We start from the raw sequence: 17,238 nt of genomic DNA, 5'->3' as shown, positions 1-17,238 counted from the left end.
ATAGCCACTCAACTACAGATAATGTGACCATTTGGGGCAAATCAACAGGTACAATTTATGGCTGTCCCTGCAGCTGCTTATAGCCCTACTCTAGCATTGTCATATAAAAGATAAAAATCAACCCCGGGCAGCCTGTAAGAATAAAGATAAGCCATTTTGTTTTCTTTACTCACCTCCCCTACGAAGCTGCTCTCACAGTCTGATCCATTCCATACGCTCGTCTTCCGAGTTGAATAACGTTTTGCATCGCTCAACCCACTTCCTGTGAGCCCAGGGCATCAGGGCTTTTCCCCCTTACCTGGCCTCCCAGGAGAATGCTGCAGTGGGCATTGCCAGGTCATTACATGGTGTTGCTTTCAACAGCATTTAGTATTTGTCCACTCCAGGAGGACGAGAAGGATCTGTTATGTCGCCAGACACCAGAAAACAAGGGTATGTAAAAGCTGCATTTGGACTTTCTGGTTTTACAGGCTGAAGGTTTTTTACACCTTCGTGCATTCCCTCCTCACAGGACTCAGATGCAGCAGCAGGTGCTGTCAAACAAAAACCTGTGAAGAGGGAGCTGGGGGTGGGGCTGAGCCACACTGTGTGTGTCAATAGACGCACTCAGTCCAGCTGGGGATTGGAGTGCCCCCATAGCAAGCAGCTTGCTCTGGGGACAATCGGAATGCAGGATGACCCAGGAGTGCTGGCGGGGAACCCAAGAAGAGAAGGATCAGGGCTGCTCTGTGCAAAACCATTGCACAGAATGGGCAAGTATAAAATGTTTAATTAAAAACAAAGAGAATTTGAATGTTTACAATCACATTAAAACTTGCCTTACCTGTGTAAGCTCAAGTCAAGAGGTAAAGCTTTCAATGAACAAATAGCACTGGGTCACAATACCAGACATTAGCACGGTTATATGGGAGGAAGGGGAGGAGTAAGTCACATGTTCCCTCATACCCAGAAGTACTGGGTATTTTTCTTTGCTTACCCAGTGAGGGGTGAGGTTTCTAACCCCCCCCCCCCCCCCCCCCAAACAGTAGGAAAAAAAGTTGGCGCTTGCATCTACTTGGTGGAGATCCACCCGACTATAATACACTTTAGAATACAAAAAACAATGGGAAAAAAATGACGATAATAATTGCAAAATAAATGACTCTATACAGTCCATAAAGTCTGTAGTGTGGCCCTTGAAGGCATGCCTATTTTTAACATACTCTTGTGAGTATATATGCATCCTTTGCCTAATAAATTGTTCTAATTAATTGCACTTAGAGTGGCGCTTTGTGCTTCTTTCCCTAACCCCCACCAAACACCTGTGACAGCTCCAAGACGAAGGAAAGGTAGTGATCGACATGCCCCAATACATGAAAGCATTGGCCAATTGAGGAGGAAAAAAAAAAAAAAAGAAGAGCAGCAGCTGTGGAGGTCAGCATTTACTGCTGCTTTTGCCCACATAGTGAAAACAAAGGTTTGCATTTTTGTAAAGGACAACTTACCTGATCTCGGTTGTTAATATTCTGATATGGTAGTTGCCCAGTCATTAATTCATACAGGACAATGCCGAATGCGTAAACATCGGACTGAAAGCTGTAAGGATTTTTGTCCTGCATTCTGATGACTTCTGGAGCCTAAAAGGTGTATCATGAAACTGAAGTTACCATTTTAATAAAAAAAACAGAACTTGCTAGAAGACATACAATAGAAACAGACTCATAATAACGCTTGATAGTATGCACCTGTTGTAATGATAACAGACTTAATTCTGTGGTGAATGATAGCACAGAAATAAAATTAAAAAAAAACAAACAAAAAAAAAAAACAAACAAAAAAAAAAAAACAAAAAAAAACAAAAAAACAACAACAACAAAAAAAAAAAACAACAACAAACCCCCCCCCCCCCCCCCAAAAACAGCAAAAAAAAAAAAACCAAAAAAGTTCAGGACTTCCAAGCTTACGTACGGATTACAAAATATATTTTGCCAAAAAACAGAAAATGGACAATCTTACCATCCATAGAATGGAACCTGACAATTGCTCAAACTGGTGTGAGCCACTCCACCGCGATTTCACTGTGGCAAGACCAAAGTCACCAATCTTTACCGTGAGGTCTTCATGAAGAAAAATATCTAGGGAAGGTTAAGGAGGAACAAGCCATGTTCCTAACAGTTGGCTGAATGCTAAATGCTAGACTAAAGAGGAGATCCCATGCATCCTCCCTGACCAACCAGGGTAGCTTCAGAAGGTCTCATCCCTTTTCCTACACCAATTGTTGTGGCTGTATGAGGTCTTCCTGCTACTTCAAAAAACAAAAATGTATGCAAACAAAGCACTAGATACTGATTTTCAATGGGTCAAATTATCAGCTCTCTCCTAAACTGCGAGCTCTTACAGTATTGTCATACTGTGCATTCACAAGATGAAGAGCATAACATGCACCTTTTCTCTTGAAGCACCATACATTACAATAATCTGTTGGGAAAAAAAATATATACAGTACTGTGCAAACGTTTTAGTCTGGTGTGAAGAAATGCTGTAAAGCAGGGGTGTCCAACCAGCTGCCCGCAGCTATGCATGCGGCCTGGCACAAAATTGTAAACTTACGACTATGAATGCTCACAACTGGGAGGGATGCCGTGTTTGGCATAGCACCCGCTGTGGTGGACGCCATAGACAAGCAGGGCCCAGAAATTTCTGAAGGGATGTCGGGGATGAAGTTTTTCCAGAAGCACCAGCGGCACATTAAAAGGACCCCTGTTAGCTAGCACCAGCCAAATCAGTGCCACATGGCCGGATCTAGGGGAGTGTTCGGGTGGGCTGTACCCTTCCAGATTTCAGTTGCGAGGCAAAACACATTGTGTAAACCTTTTCACCTAAAAAGGAGCAGAAGCATCTTTTGGGCAAGGAGTTTTGCAACAATTGGTGCACGAAAATCGCGACACACTTGCACCATGTTTTTAGGAACGAGTGGCACCCAAACACATGTGGTGTGCTTTGCCTCGATTGCAGTGCAATTTGTAATCATGGGCAGAATTGCGGCGATTCAAAATTGTGAAGTGTGAATGGGGCCTTATTGCTAGTGTTATTTATGTGTGGCCCAAAACAATTCCTCTTCTTCTAATGTGGCTCAGGAAGGTCGGACACCTCTGCTGTAAAGAACTCGGCAGGTAGGTTGTTCCAAACATCTTGGAGACCTAATCACAGATCATCTTCTGTGGATGTAGGTTGCCTCAAATCCTCTTGTCTATGCAGACTCCATGATGAGATCGGGGGCTCTGGGGGGGAACCACAGTCTATAACAGGGATATGCAATTAGCAGACCTCCAGCTGTTGCAGAACTACAAGTCCCATGAGGCATAGCAAGACTGACAGCCACAAGCATGACACCCAGGGGCAGAGGCATGTTGGGACTTGTAGTTTTACAACAGCTGGAGGTCCGCTAATTGCATATTCCTGGTCTATAACATACTAATAATGAACTGACATCCTGTATTGGTAAACCAGTGAATATGGAGAGAAAAAATAAATAAATAAAAAAAGTAGATTGGTCAATCAGGCTCATCACTCCTGGGCCAGAGGGCTTCACCCTTCGGTCAGAAAGAGGGCTTAAGTAATCATAAAAGATCTATCGTGGGGTACCAGGGTTCCCATATCGCATTATGGCAGTCTACCCTATCAGCTAATTGGGCTGTCATGGGATTCCATAATGTCCACATCTTTGATCCTAGCTTAAGGATCAGTTAAAGACGGTGGCACCCGTTTTATCCAATTAAGGGCTACCAGACATCTAGCCGCCGTAAGAATTTGGGTGGCTAATTTTTTGGCTAATCTGGATAATTTAGGGGAGAGAAGTCCTAATAAATAAAGTTTTGGGTGAAGGGGAACATCAGTCTCAAATAGCCACTGGAGGAGATCCTGGACCGAGCGCCAATAAGGCTGCAAGGACGGGCATTTCCAATAAACATGAACTAAAGTGCCCAGATCTCTAAAACATCTCCAGCAGAGATCTGAGGCGGATGGATATATATAGTATGCAAACGTGATGGCGTTACGTACCATGAAAATACCTTGTAAGTATTTTCTTTATAAAGTGTACAAATATAGATTTTGGCTGCCCGGGACCATCTAGATTGCCACTGTTCCGGGGAGATTTCCTCTCCAAGGGCCCTTTCCCAGTTAAGCATGTAACCATGTTTCCCCTGAGAATCTATGTTATAAGAATTTAGAAGTTCATATATGTCTGAAGTTAATCCCTTTTGTGAAGGGCCTGACAAAAATAAGCATTCAAATGGGGATAGTTTAGAAAATTGCAGGTTGGATGTGAAAGTAAGGGCGTATTGCCCAATTTGAAGGTAGCGAAAAAAGGCACTACGAGGCAAGTCATGTTTTTCCCTGAGATCCGCGAAAGGTAATACTCTCGTTACGGGGCTCACTATGTGGCCATAGTGGAAGAGGTTCCTCTATGACCAAGGAGAAATCATCAGCTGACGAGTAAGCCTAAATGGAAGTTTAGGATTATAAAAAAAAGCGGTTAGTAGAGAGGCTTCAGATTGAAGAGATTGGGTACGTTTTAGTTGTCGCCAGATATTGCGGACCAGGTTCATGGTGTGTAACAAAGAGGCCGAGGGGACATCTGCATCAGTGTTCCATAATAAATTGTTCAGGTGGAGCAGAGCTATCCATAACTTATCAATTTGGGTCCAGCGATTATATGTCGAAAGGGTAGTCCATGACGCTATGGCCCACAAATAGGTAGCATAGTAGTAGCGGAATAAATACGGAAAAGCCAGACCCCCCCTCATTGCTAGAAGCATAAAGTGTTGAATGGGCTATTCTATGTTGCTTATAGTTCCATGTAAAGTTTAAGAGGTCCGCCTGAAGTTTCCTAATCTGTATAGAGATAGAGGGAGTGGGCACTGGCAAGTTCAGGAAACGGTACAGGATCTTCGGCAGAATCGTAATTTTGACCGACGACATACGTCCCAACCACGATATTGGATAGTGTCTCCATTTAGTCAGGAGGGATCTGATAGATGCAAAGAGGAGGTTTAAAGTTTGTGTCAGATTGACTCATATCGTGGGGTGAGGTATACCCCTAAATATTTAATGGCATAAGTTTTCCATGCATAAGGGAAATTTTCTGACAGGTATTGGATCTCTGGGTAAGGTATATTAAGCAGGAGAGCTTCTGATTTAGCAGAGTTAACCTTGTAGACAGACAAAGCCCCATATTATGTTAATATTTTGTGGAGATTGGGCAAGGTCACTCGGGGGCATGTCAGGGTAAGGAGAATGTCATCTGCAAACAAAGATTTTAAACCCACATCCCCTAACCATTATTAGGTTCCTGTTGGCTCCGGGCTGCCAAAGGGAGTTTTAATGGAGGCAGATTAAATACAGGTGTTTAATTGCCCTAAGGAACGAACCCCGGAAGCCAAGATGTTCAAGAGTCGTAAACATGAAAGGCAAGCTAAGCCTATCAAAGGCCTTCCCAGCATCTAGGCTGAGCAAAAGTGCCTCTGTATTCTGTCTGTTAACTATATCTATTAAATAAATAACTCTTCTGGTATTATCCCCTGCCTGTCTCCCGGGGACAAAGCCTACCTGATCCTTGTGGATTAGAGAAGGGAGGACCTCATTTAAAACGAAGGGATAGCAGTTTTGTGAAGATTTTTAAATTTGAATTTAATAAAGTTTTGGCCCTAGAGTTCATGCATGTGTGATCCTTGTCAGGTTTAGGTTATAAAGTTAGGCAAGAAGTTTGCATGTCCCTTAGTATTTCATTCTTTTGCATAAATCCGTTGAATAAGCGAGTTATGTATGGGAGTAGGGTGATCAGGAAGGTCTTATAATATTCATAAGGAAGGCCATCAGGCCCTGGGGCATTGTTATTTGGCAAAAGTTTAAGGGTATCCATCACCTCCTCTTCAGTAATCGGGGAGTTAAGGGATTGTAAAGCAGTTGTCAGCAAAGTGGTCACTCCACTATTCGTAACACAAGTTTGGATGCGGTCACCAAGGCTTTCCTGAACTGGTAAGTGTGGTATGGAGGGGTTGTTATAGAGGTCAGAAACATGTGGGTAATGCAATCGGGATGTGAGTGCATGGTGCCATTAGGGCCAGGAGGGGGGGGGGGCCACGCATGAGTCTGCTCTTGGAGTTTACGTGCTAGCAGGGTATGGGCTTTGCTGCCTTTATCATAATATATGGCGCAGTTATTGGAGGGCTTTTTCAACCCTACCTATTTCAATACTTTTCAGGACAGCGCAAAGGCGTATTATTTCCCTGAAAAGATGGATTGAGGGAGCAGAGGCGAGTCGGGATTCACGAAGCCCGAAGCCTCTCTTCAGTTTGGCGTTGAAGTAGCTTGGTATTTTTTCTTCCAAGCAGTAGAAATGGCTATGCTCTGTCCACGAGGTTCAGATTTATGTGCCTCCCAAAGGGTCCCTATAGAAATCTCCGGGGTGCAATTCTCTGTAAAATAGAGTTTTAAGACCTTCTCCTGGTCCTGGTGGACCACATCTTTTAAAAGAAAATTATTATAAGTTGCCAGTGGTAGCGTTTTACCTTAGAAACCTCCAGATTTAATTTCAATAGAATTGGAGCATGGTCTGACCAGGACATAGGAAGAACATACTCTGTATTGAGTGCCCTCAGGGAAGGTGTGTTTATAAAAAAAAAAAGTCGAATCTCGCGTGGGTATGAAAAAGGTGGAAATAATGGAAATATTGACGTTCCGTCGGATGAGCAACACACCATGCATTACACAGGGTGAACTTCCGGGTGATCTGTCGGAACTGTTGGGATTGTCTGGACAGGCGAGGGGGGAGTACGTTTTTAGAAAGAAATGTTCTATCCACTGTCGGGGAGAACAGTAATTGAAGTCCCCCACTACCACCAGGAAGGTGTGTAAAGTTCTAAATAAAACAATCATATACTCAAGGTAATGAAGTACGTCCGATTCATATTCTGGGCGTAAATGTTGCAAAAGGTTATATCAGATTGCTGCCATGTGCCTCTGAGAATAAGAAACCGTCCCTGGGGATCAGCATAGGAGGTCGTGGGTGTAAATGGGGATCCCTTTTTAATCACTCCCGCTTTCTTTTAGGGTTAGAGGCTAGATATCCCATAGGGAAAAAATCTAGATGCAAAAGCCAGAGTGCCTTTTTTGACAAAGTGCGTTTCCTGTATGAATATCACCTCCGCCTGGGAGTTCCTGAAGGTCCTCAGTGCCAACTGCCTCTTGAAATTCGAATTAAGGACATTGACATTAAGTGAATATACCTGTACCATAATGGATATGTAAGGTGGACGAGTAGCGAAGTGGAGGTGTATGACATGTAATACAATACTTATCTAGCCTAGGAGACCAGGGAAGCCACCCTCGGGGGTGTGGGTAAACTCCATCTTTGAGGAATAGATCCATGAGCCCATGAATGAGGAGCCGAAAAAGCAAAAAATAGGAGAAAAAAAAAAAAAAAAAATGAAAATAAATCAGAGACCACCAAACAGAAATTTGGAGGTCCAACAATAAACCAAACGTATTACCACCATTGCCCTGTTCAGGTGTCAGAAACTAAGCGTGAACTGCCTTCGGACATCAGGGACCTGCTAAAAGGCAAAAAATGGAGCAAGGGGAAGATCATAGAGAAGGAAATAGTGTTAGAAACATATACAATGCAACACGCTCGGGCCGAGGGACCAAGGAACCAAAACTCCCAGGCCACTCGGCTCGGGCCACAGCAGACAGTTCAACAAGCCTGTAATTCTAAAATTATAAAGTCCAGCCAGTGTAGTAAAAATGTGGCAGCCGGGGGAGGGATCATCCTAAAATAAACAAATAAGGATTCCGGCTTTGGCTGAATGTGGTAGATAAAAGTGTTCATCTGCTGTCGTGCCATGCATACGCAGTAACAGGGAGGAGGGAATCGCAAAACAGGGGGGGTCCTCAGGCCGGCTTTAAGCTCGGGCTCTTACGAGGTGATTCAGGAGGTCGCATCCGCTTCTTTGAAGGAGTTTTTTGCCAGACCGTTGGTGGAGGTAGGAATAATGTCCCAACTTGGGAGGTCTGGGATAGGAATCTCCAAAGTCTCACAAAAGATGTGTAAGTCCTCAGGTACTCAGAGGATTGCGGTCTTCCCTTTGTGCGTAGCTGAAGGTCTGAAGGGGAAGCCCCAACGGTAGAGAATGTTCTAATCTTGTAAGATATTAAGAAGTGGTTGGAGTAGCCTGCGTTTCTGGAGAGTAATCCAGGAAAGATCAGGGAATAACTGAATTGGGGTAGTTTCATGTAAGATAGGTTTAGTCATTCGAGCTCTACGCATAATGTCCTCTTTTAAGGTGAACGAGTGTACTCTGATGACATCTCCAGGGTTTGATGGTGGGCCTTTGGGATTTAGAGCCCTATGAGCCCCATCCATCTCAATATGTGAAGAAATGGGGACGCCCAATAAATTATTGAAGAAAGTCTGAAGAACAATGTAAAGCAACAAATTGCGAACCGCGCTCCCTGTAAAGTGCTAGTGCAGATGACACACTCTAACGTAAACAAAGTAAATGTAGTATATATGTATATATATAGTGATACTCATAGGTAAATATCACCTAAGTGAAAACAGCAAATAATCAAACATCAAAATTTGAAAAATGAAAAACAAAACCAAAACAAGTGAAAGCAACAGTTCAAATTCAAAATGAGGTCAAAAAATTTAAATTAAAAAATTATATTAAAAAAAAAAAGTGTTCAAACAATGTTGAAATGGACCTAAGGAACCTTTCTTTGAAACCCCCAAAGTATGTGGCCCAGCGGGAGCCATGTGCGATTCCTCATCTCCGCTGAGTCACTTCTTCCTGTCTGCAGAATCTTCTGGAAACCGGCACTAATGGTCTTTAATGACCCATCTCTATCCAGGAGTTCGTTTGCATGCATCTAAGCAGCTACAGTGTTACCTGAGTTCCAGCACCTGAACAAAGCCGTGATCGTGTGGAGCTTCCTTGGCTGTTCTTGAAGCGTTCTTTGACTCCTGTCATGGGAGTCACCACAATCTGGTGAGTAGGCTGTGTGGCCGGTGATGGTGGTGGATTACTGTTGTCTGATGCCTTGCTGAACCCCAGGAGGATTCTTCCAGGAGTCCGATTTCAACAGTATTTGAACACTTTTTTGAATATAATTTTTGAATTTAATTTTTTGACCTCATTTTGAATTTGAACTGTTGCTTTCACTTGTTTTGGTTTTGTTTTTGATTTTTCAAATTTTGATGTTTGATTATTTGCCGTTTTCACTTAGGTGATATTTACCTATGAGTATCACTATTGACACTATATATATATACTACATTTACTTTGTTTACATTAGAGTGTATCATCTGCACTAGCACTTTACAGGAAGTGCGGTTTGCAATTAATTCATTAATTATCGTTTTTCATTTTTCAATCACCATTATAACGTGCTGCTCCTTAATCTATACTAGTTTAACCAGCTTCCATTTGCGTGGGTTGGTAGTTTCTACTATCTATTACACAGTCTGAAGAACAGTTCTCAGATCCTCAGGACCTTTTGATTCTGGGAGGCCTCGGACCCCGATATTATTGCCGCGATTACGATTATCTAGGTCTTCTAAATGGCGTTGCATATAACGAAGAATGTAGTCCACCTGTTGGGACTGGACAAGATGCATTTTGAGTTTTGTAGATTGCAGATCTTCCTCTATATCCTCCACCTGGGTGGCTAGCCGATGAAGATCCGCTTGTAAGCTTTTAATCTCACTGCGGCAAATTTCTTTAACATCAGATATCAACAGTTTAAAGTCCTCTTTAGTTGGTAAAGAGTGAAGTTGCTCAGGCCAAGAGATCAGTGTGCCTGCAGTGAGGATGGGGGGGAATCCTGGAGAGGGGATGGGTGGGAACTGATGCCCTTACGGGTGAGTCCCATGGTTCAAACCACTCTTTTCGCTCGTTCATCCGAGTGGGCGACTTGGAGAGTGAGAGGGGTGCCCTTAGGTCTGCAGGAGAGAAAATAACTGCTGGGGTGGCTGCATCTAGGCTGACAGTGCTAGATTTCCATGAGCAAAGGACTTTGGAGGAGAACCCAGGAGGGAGGATGATGCCTGGGTAGTGAAGCGAGCAGGCTGCGGCAAGGATTGGGAGTGGCCTGGGCGAGTCCCAAGTTGTGGAAAGCCGGCGAGGTTCCCTGGATGGAGAGGGAGTCCCTAGTGGGTGAGGGGGCAGAAGTGCTCACCTGTGGGGACCTCTGTGTTGTCCCGGATTTTGCCCGGCAAGATGGAGGAGCCTGGTCCACGTGAGGCTGTAGATGCAGCCCGTAAGACGCTAAGGAAGCTGGAGAAGAGTCCAGGGCTGCTATGTGGTAGCAAGCCACTGAAGAGAGCGCCGGTGGTTTCAGGCGTGGCCACCCACTTCAAGCCCAGCGCCTTGGGAGAGATGTTTGTGAAGGGCGCAGTGGCGCCATGTTGCTCGCCTCCAGCGGCGTGGGTGTAGGGAGCTGTGCAAAGTAGGTGTGGATTGAGGGACCGGGCGGGGGGGCTGTCCCAATGTGCCCCTCTGCTTCTGTGAGCGGGTGGTACGATTTTTAATAACATTGGCTGTATGTTTGGGGTCATTGTTCTGCTGCAGAATAAATTTGGGGCCAATCACACGCCTCCCTGGTGGTATGGTATGATTTTATTTATTACAGGTACTTATATAGGGCCGTCAATTTACGCAGCGCTTTACATATACAGTATATTGATATTTTAAGTTTGCAGAAATGCTGCCCCAAACTTGCAAGGAACCTCCACCATGCTTCACTATTGCCTGCAGACACTCATTATTGTACGGCTCTCCAGCCCATCGGCGAACAAACTGCCTTCTGCTACAAATATTTCAAATTTTGACACAGCCCAGAGCACCTGCTGCCATTTTTCTGCACCCCAGTTTCTGTGTCTTTGAGTATAGTTGAGTTGTATAGCCTTGTTTCTATGTCAGAAGTATGGCTTTTTGGACACAATTCTTCAACGAAGTCCACTTCTGGCCACATTGCCCATTTCTTTATGCTTCTTCGAAAGAGCTTGAATAGCACATCCTGAAATCCCAGTCTGCTTTGAAATCTTTGCCTGGCAGAGACCTTGCTGATGCAGTATAACTCCCTTGTGTCTTGTTGCTGTGCTCAGATATGGCATGGTGCATGACCTGTGACATGAAACTGTCTTCCACAACCTCACCTTAGTAGCAGAGTTTGATTGTTCACCAAGTTTTATACCTCCTACACAGCTGCTTCTGTTTCAGTTAATGACCGTGTTTCAACCTACATGAAATTGATGATTACTGGCACCTGCTTGGTATAACTGGTTAATCATACACTTGACTTTGTGTAAAACCCCTTTTACACTTGTGCGACCTGAAAGTCACGCGATTTTGATGCAACTTGAAGCAATGCTTGTGTAATCTTGAGGTCTATGGACCTCAAGTCGCATCAAAGTTGGACCAAAGTAGTGCAGGGACTACTTTGAAGTCGCACAGATATGAATGGTTTTCATTGGAAATCATGGGGTACGACTTGTCATGCGACTTTGCAGTCCCAAGTCGTAGGACAAGTCGCACAAGTGCGCAAGGGGCCTTAGTGTACAAAGTGTGCAAGTGTAAGAATTGAAGCCAAAAGGGTAGTTACACCAAATTCTGATTTGATTTTTCTTCTGTTCACTCACTTTGCATTTTGTAAATTAAACAATTAAAATATATATTTTTGAAAGCATTCTTACATTACAGCATGTCTTCACACCTGCCCAAAACTTTTGCACAGTACTGTATATATATTTTATTGGTGAGATCTTGGAAAAGGCTTCTCTTTCCCCCAACAAATTATTGTAATGTTATAGAGGGCATGTGTAGGATGAGGTACATGATGTCATGTGATTTATCTCATTTATGTGCATGACAATACAGCTGAAGGGCAAATGTCATCAATGAGCCAGAACAGGGATACAAGAAAAAAAAATACAAATAGTAATAATAATGACGCTGGCTGTTGGGGGAGGAGGGGGGGGGGAACAAGCAGGAAAGAGGCAGAGTGAAAAATGGCGACAATATATAAAAAGTTGAAGGATTTTTGTAAGCATTTGTTTAGTTACATACTTTTACTGAGTGCTTATAGAGTGCTGTCTGCTGTGAATGGATTTTATCACTAAAAAATTCTGGACTCTTGGAAGTTAGTTTGGCACTCTAATTAGGCTATCAATACTTAAAACACAAATAGGGTTCGGTAACTAGCAATTCTAACAACAAGCAGAAACACCTGTTGGTATATACGCGCCAAAATGGTACCAGACAATCTTGAAGCTGCCATGTTAGAAAAGGATACTATTGCTTTTTAGATCTCGGTGGATGATTGACTTGGCGTGCAAATAGCTGAGACATAAGGACAGATTAAATTAAAACATGAACTGAAAAAAAAAGCTGATTAACACCCCCCCCCCCCCCCCCCCCCAAAAAAAATAAAATAAAAAAGGGCTAGATATACTTTAATCAGGGGCATAAAAACAGCCAGCAATGTTTTGGGGCTTAGTAACAGAAGCATATACACCCAATTATAATGTGTCCAGGCCATTGGGTGCGTGGTGGTATTAGTCCCTTTCCCTGCCATCACGTAGCCCATACAGATGGTCACAAGCAAGCCATTATACTCTATAGAAGCCAGAGGTACAAGTATGGTAGTGAATAAGATGCAGACTCCACTGCCCGCTACCATGGTTACCAGTATGCTGCCCAATCAGGATAGTGAAGTATCAAAAAATTTATTGAGTTTCAGCTTAGTCCGCACTCTCCAGCTTGGCAGGATGCAGGTTAGGCTCACTAACTGCAAATGTCCATAAATCAAAAAGACCAATGTATCACTGCTAATATAACTTTTTTTTAAATAAAATAATTAGCACAGGACAAAGGATGGAACTAGTTTCACAATGCACTCTGAGGTTTTAAATAGAAAACACTGAGTGCTGTGGGAAAACATCAGAACCTTTGTGTTGTGCCATTTTTTTTGTTTTAATAAAAAGGTTTTTAGCAGCGATACAGAAAGCAGTCATCTTTGGTTTATTGATAGTGACGAACCATGCTGGCATCTGAGGTCAAGGGGTATATTCCTAATGCCAAACCACACTTCTTTTTAAAAGGCCTTCAACAAGCAGCAGGCCACAGATTAGCCAGACCTGTTGTAACATTCCAGATACAATGGGCAACTTACTCCATGCCTTGTGCTGTCTGCCGTGCAATGTCAATAAGCTTGATCATTTCAAATTTGGTCTCTATGATGTGTAGATGGTGGTAGAGGCTGGAACCCTCACACCATTGGGTTACTATTGCCAGCTGGGGTTTGGTAGAATAGCCCATGAAAAGCAGGATATTCACATGCCGAGTTTTCCTGCAACAGATAGATCAGTTTAACACATAACATTCACTCATGCATTCCTATAAGTGTCAAAAAATTGGAATTTTGATGTACCTGTGAATTGCATACAGTACATAGCACAGGAAGAGATTCATCGGTTATAGGTTATAAGTTCAGATGATTAGACACTGGAAAAAGGGTTACACGGTCTGCATCCTATTGTACCCAAAATAACCCCGTCCACCCTGTGAGGCTCTAGTTTTTTTCAGCAAACAATATAGGGAAAAAAGGTGAGGGACCGTGTCCTGAACGCCAAAATATGGAACTTACAGGTATCAATTGTACTGCACAGGACACAGAAATCATTTCATAGACCATGGGATGTCCCCATTCTAGATGTTGCCCAGACTCAAAGATCAGACCTCAAATGTGGGAATGGGCAAAGGAGGAGAAAATCATTCTCTGTGGGCAGAAGCTCTATTTAAAAAAAAAAAAAAAAGCCAAATGACCACAAAACCAAATGGAATAGGGAGAAGGAATTTCCAGGGTGAACCTAGTAAGTAGAAGAGTAGTCATGTCCAAAGCTGCAGATATGCATGCCTGACCTCATACCTTAGGGGTAATGAAAACTAGGCGTCTAGAAGAGCACCAGGGAAGCAAGATCCACAAATTTAAGCTTTACTTAGTCTCCTTTAGACCTACTAGCTCTCTCTCGCAAGAGATTATCTCCCTTTTTGGAATACACAGTGTAACAGGTTAAATTCTCCTCCTGTTCACGTATGCATATAAGCATTGCATTAAAAACAGAATTACATTTTTCATTTTGACCATGTTTTGTGGTGCTAAACTACTGAACTTCCCATGCTCCCTGAATAATCCCAGGGTACTATGGAAACTTGATACCGCATGACTCCTGAACCTAAAGTCTTGCATTTTATGCCTGGCTGCTGCTCACAATACTCCCTTGAAGCTGAGCAGGCATCCTTCGGGGGTTTTTCCACCAACCTTTTATTCTTTGGGTGCCCAGGTCCATGTGCCTGACATCTGCACAACAACAGTCTCATCTCTACACCTGTTCCACGCTCAAAAGTAAATACATTTTTTCTACTTGGCACTTTTCAGTAGACCCTTGTAAAGCTACTTCACATGTATGCTGGTTGTCCTTTGAGATGGCCCTGATGTAGTTTAATACACTCAGGTACCTGGATCCTTCTCCCCTTTGCTGAAGTTCCACAACCTATAGCCCCTGCTACTCCTTACTATTATGGTGCATTCCTCCCTGGCTTTCAGCCCTCAGACTCTGTCCTGAGCCATGAATCACTTTGGATAAGACAGCTTCAGCTAGTGGGCCAATAGAGCATCTATTACTCATCCTGTACTTCTGTCTGGTACGGTTAACAGAATTGCATTTTGTACCATATAAGTTTTGGATATACCTTGTATATCCTCTCCCCATCTCCTTAGCCCTTGCACTTAATGCTGAAAATGACTCTTTGTCACCTGCAGGATTCTTCCAATCACAGTCCTCTTTCTGTTCTACAGGGTTACCCCTTTCATGGATTCTCCTTCCCTCTATTACCACTAGCATAGTGATAGTTTTGCTTTGGTTTTCTTCCCTTCGACTTGGGTACGATCAGCCTTCCCTTCGACTTGGGTACGATCAGCCTTCCCATAGATGGATCGAATTTCAGTTGGTTCAGCAGGGATTCAATACATCTATGGCTGGCTTTGGCCATAGTCTGGGAGACAGATGGGGTGGCTATAACCAAGTGTAGGGCAGGGCCTGCCAGGGCAAAGGAGGACTTCAAAAGGTCTCCAAACACCTATCCACCTAATCTCTAAAGGAGGACGTACCCCTCATTCGAAACAGTAGATTGAGCATTCAATGCAAGAATGGGCAGGTCCACAGTGAGGATAGACCATTTCTACGTCCATAGAATACAAGGCTTTGAAGCGGTCAGAATGAGAAAACAACCTCTGAGTTAAGACCAATCAATGTATAAGGCCCAACTTGCCTGGTCCAAGGAAGGAAGGAAAAGGCTTTCTACAAAATGCCCTAATTTCTGTGCATTTGGGAGCATGTGTGGGCTGTGCAGCCCTAGGAGTATCTATCCAGACTCAGAGACTAGTACACTCTGCCTCAAGTCCACAGTAGACAGCATATGGCAAGAAACTAAAGGAGCAACTTATCCAAATTGTAGCGGTGAAAAAAAACAAAAAAAAACAACGCCTCTGCCAAAAGGTCTGCAATACCCAGGAAATTCTGGTTTTGGCACATGAATATAGTCAAGGGGAGGAGAGCCAGGAGCTCGTTTATGGCTGACAGCCTAAAGCAATGTCAGAAGTGGTAATAGTGTTTGGAATATATCAGACATAATGGCAGTAAACTTTGCCTTTGTCAGGCAAGCTATATGGTGGTCATCTGTAAAAAAGCCGAGTCAGGGCTGGAGCCCTGTCAATGTTAGACCTTGTCTATCAACTTGAGAGGAACTTGGAGTTTCCTCAGGAAAGCAGATTCCTGCAGCAGATTAGCCACAGTCTATGTCATGTACTTCCACTTCCAAGCACTAGTAATCCTCTACTGCAAAGTGAGGGTCTTCCCCTGCAATGTGCTCAGAGAATGAACATTGATTAAGGGGGTTCAGTGTGTCAGTTATGAGGAAAACGCAATTACCCAGGCGATGGATGTGCCTCGGATGAATCGGACAAAAGGGAGATAAAAAAAAAAGATCATCTAGCATAGTCGATAGAAAACGGAAGCGGGAAGTGCACAATTAGGAGTCTTAAAGGCACTACCTTATTAGCTGGAGTGGAACGTGTGGTAGTGAGGTGAAAAAAAAAGCCAAATTTAAACAGATAATAAAATTTACCCATAATGCTGAATAGCGAAAAATTAAAAGCTAGTTAACAAAACAATTAGAGGTCTATGTATAAAAAGGAAACTAACTAGCTCGTATCATAGTAAGTGCCATCTAGTGGTCATAATGTAATATATGTTTCTAAATACCCCAATCAAGGATAAAAAAAAAAAAAGAAAAGAAAAGAAATTTGTCCATTTTGGGGTTTTAGCGCTTACAATCATGCAAGAAGTTTATTTAAAAGACAGAAAAGGGTGAGTTTTGTTGGAGCTGCGCGAATGTGTGTTACATTCACGCACAGAACTTTTGACAAATAGACTCCCAAGGGTGTAAACACCTTCACACATGTGCCCTGTAAACTGCTTGTGTGCATGGCACTGCAATAGGTCTTGTAAGATAGAGAAATAGCATGTGTGACAAGGCCATTAAGACACAAATTTAGGAAATATATATATATATATATATATATATATATATATATATATATATATATATATAAATATAAATATAAATATAAATATAAATATAAATATAAATATAAAAGAGGATAGGGAAACCCTTTCTTACCTTATTCATGTCTCTAGTCCCATTCAGGGACCAGGCTTCACCTCCCATGGTAGGCATACCCTCAAAGGAGTTTTCAGGGTGTGGGTACCATAGAAATGAACGATGGCCCTAAACCCAAAATAGTGCACTGTGACTAACTGTACTTGTACTTACATTGTTTCACCATGTGCATGATCCAGTGCCCGAAGTAAACATTACAGGTTGGCCCCACTGCCACATGGTCTGGGAATGGTTCCCAAGGTGTACTCAAGGGTAACTGATCTGGAAACTGCTAATGAGCCATGAAGGCAATAAGCAGTCAGATCTTGACAGAAGTGTCAAATGAGGTAAACTAAACTTGGTGAAAAATAGGAAATTGTTCTCCATCACTTTAGGACACCAGCATAAAACTAGAGCCTTATGGAGTGGGCAGGGTTATATGGGTACACAAGGGGGTGGACCCAGCAAAGCTTTT

At 43.0% G+C, this 17,238-nt stretch overlaps 1 protein-coding gene across 4 annotated transcripts in view; it reads right to left on the bottom strand.

Moving 5' to 3' along the window:
- BRAF (B-Raf proto-oncogene, serine/threonine kinase) overlaps positions 1-17,238 on the bottom strand; it is a 167,741-nt gene that overhangs the window by 11,672 nt on the left and 138,831 nt on the right. For all 4 annotated transcript variants that reach the window (XM_073621837.1, XM_073621840.1, XM_073621838.1 and 1 more), the window contains 4 exons: positions 13,216-13,392; positions 12,337-12,383; positions 1,996-2,114; positions 1,485-1,616 (listed from right to left, as the gene is read on the bottom strand). In XM_073621837.1, coding sequence (XP_073477938.1) covers positions 1,485-1,616; positions 1,996-2,114; positions 12,337-12,383; positions 13,216-13,392 — 475 coding nt within the window. The remainder of the gene's footprint in view (positions 1-1,484; positions 1,617-1,995; positions 2,115-12,336; positions 12,384-13,215; positions 13,393-17,238) is intronic.

The sequence above is a fragment of the Aquarana catesbeiana genome, linkage group LG03 (genome assembly GCF_042186555.1).
Source record: "Aquarana catesbeiana isolate 2022-GZ linkage group LG03, ASM4218655v1, whole genome shotgun sequence".
In the NCBI taxonomy this organism is placed as follows: domain Eukaryota; kingdom Metazoa; phylum Chordata; class Amphibia; order Anura; family Ranidae; genus Aquarana; species Aquarana catesbeiana.
This window is presented reverse-complemented; position numbering and strand designations above follow the sequence as displayed.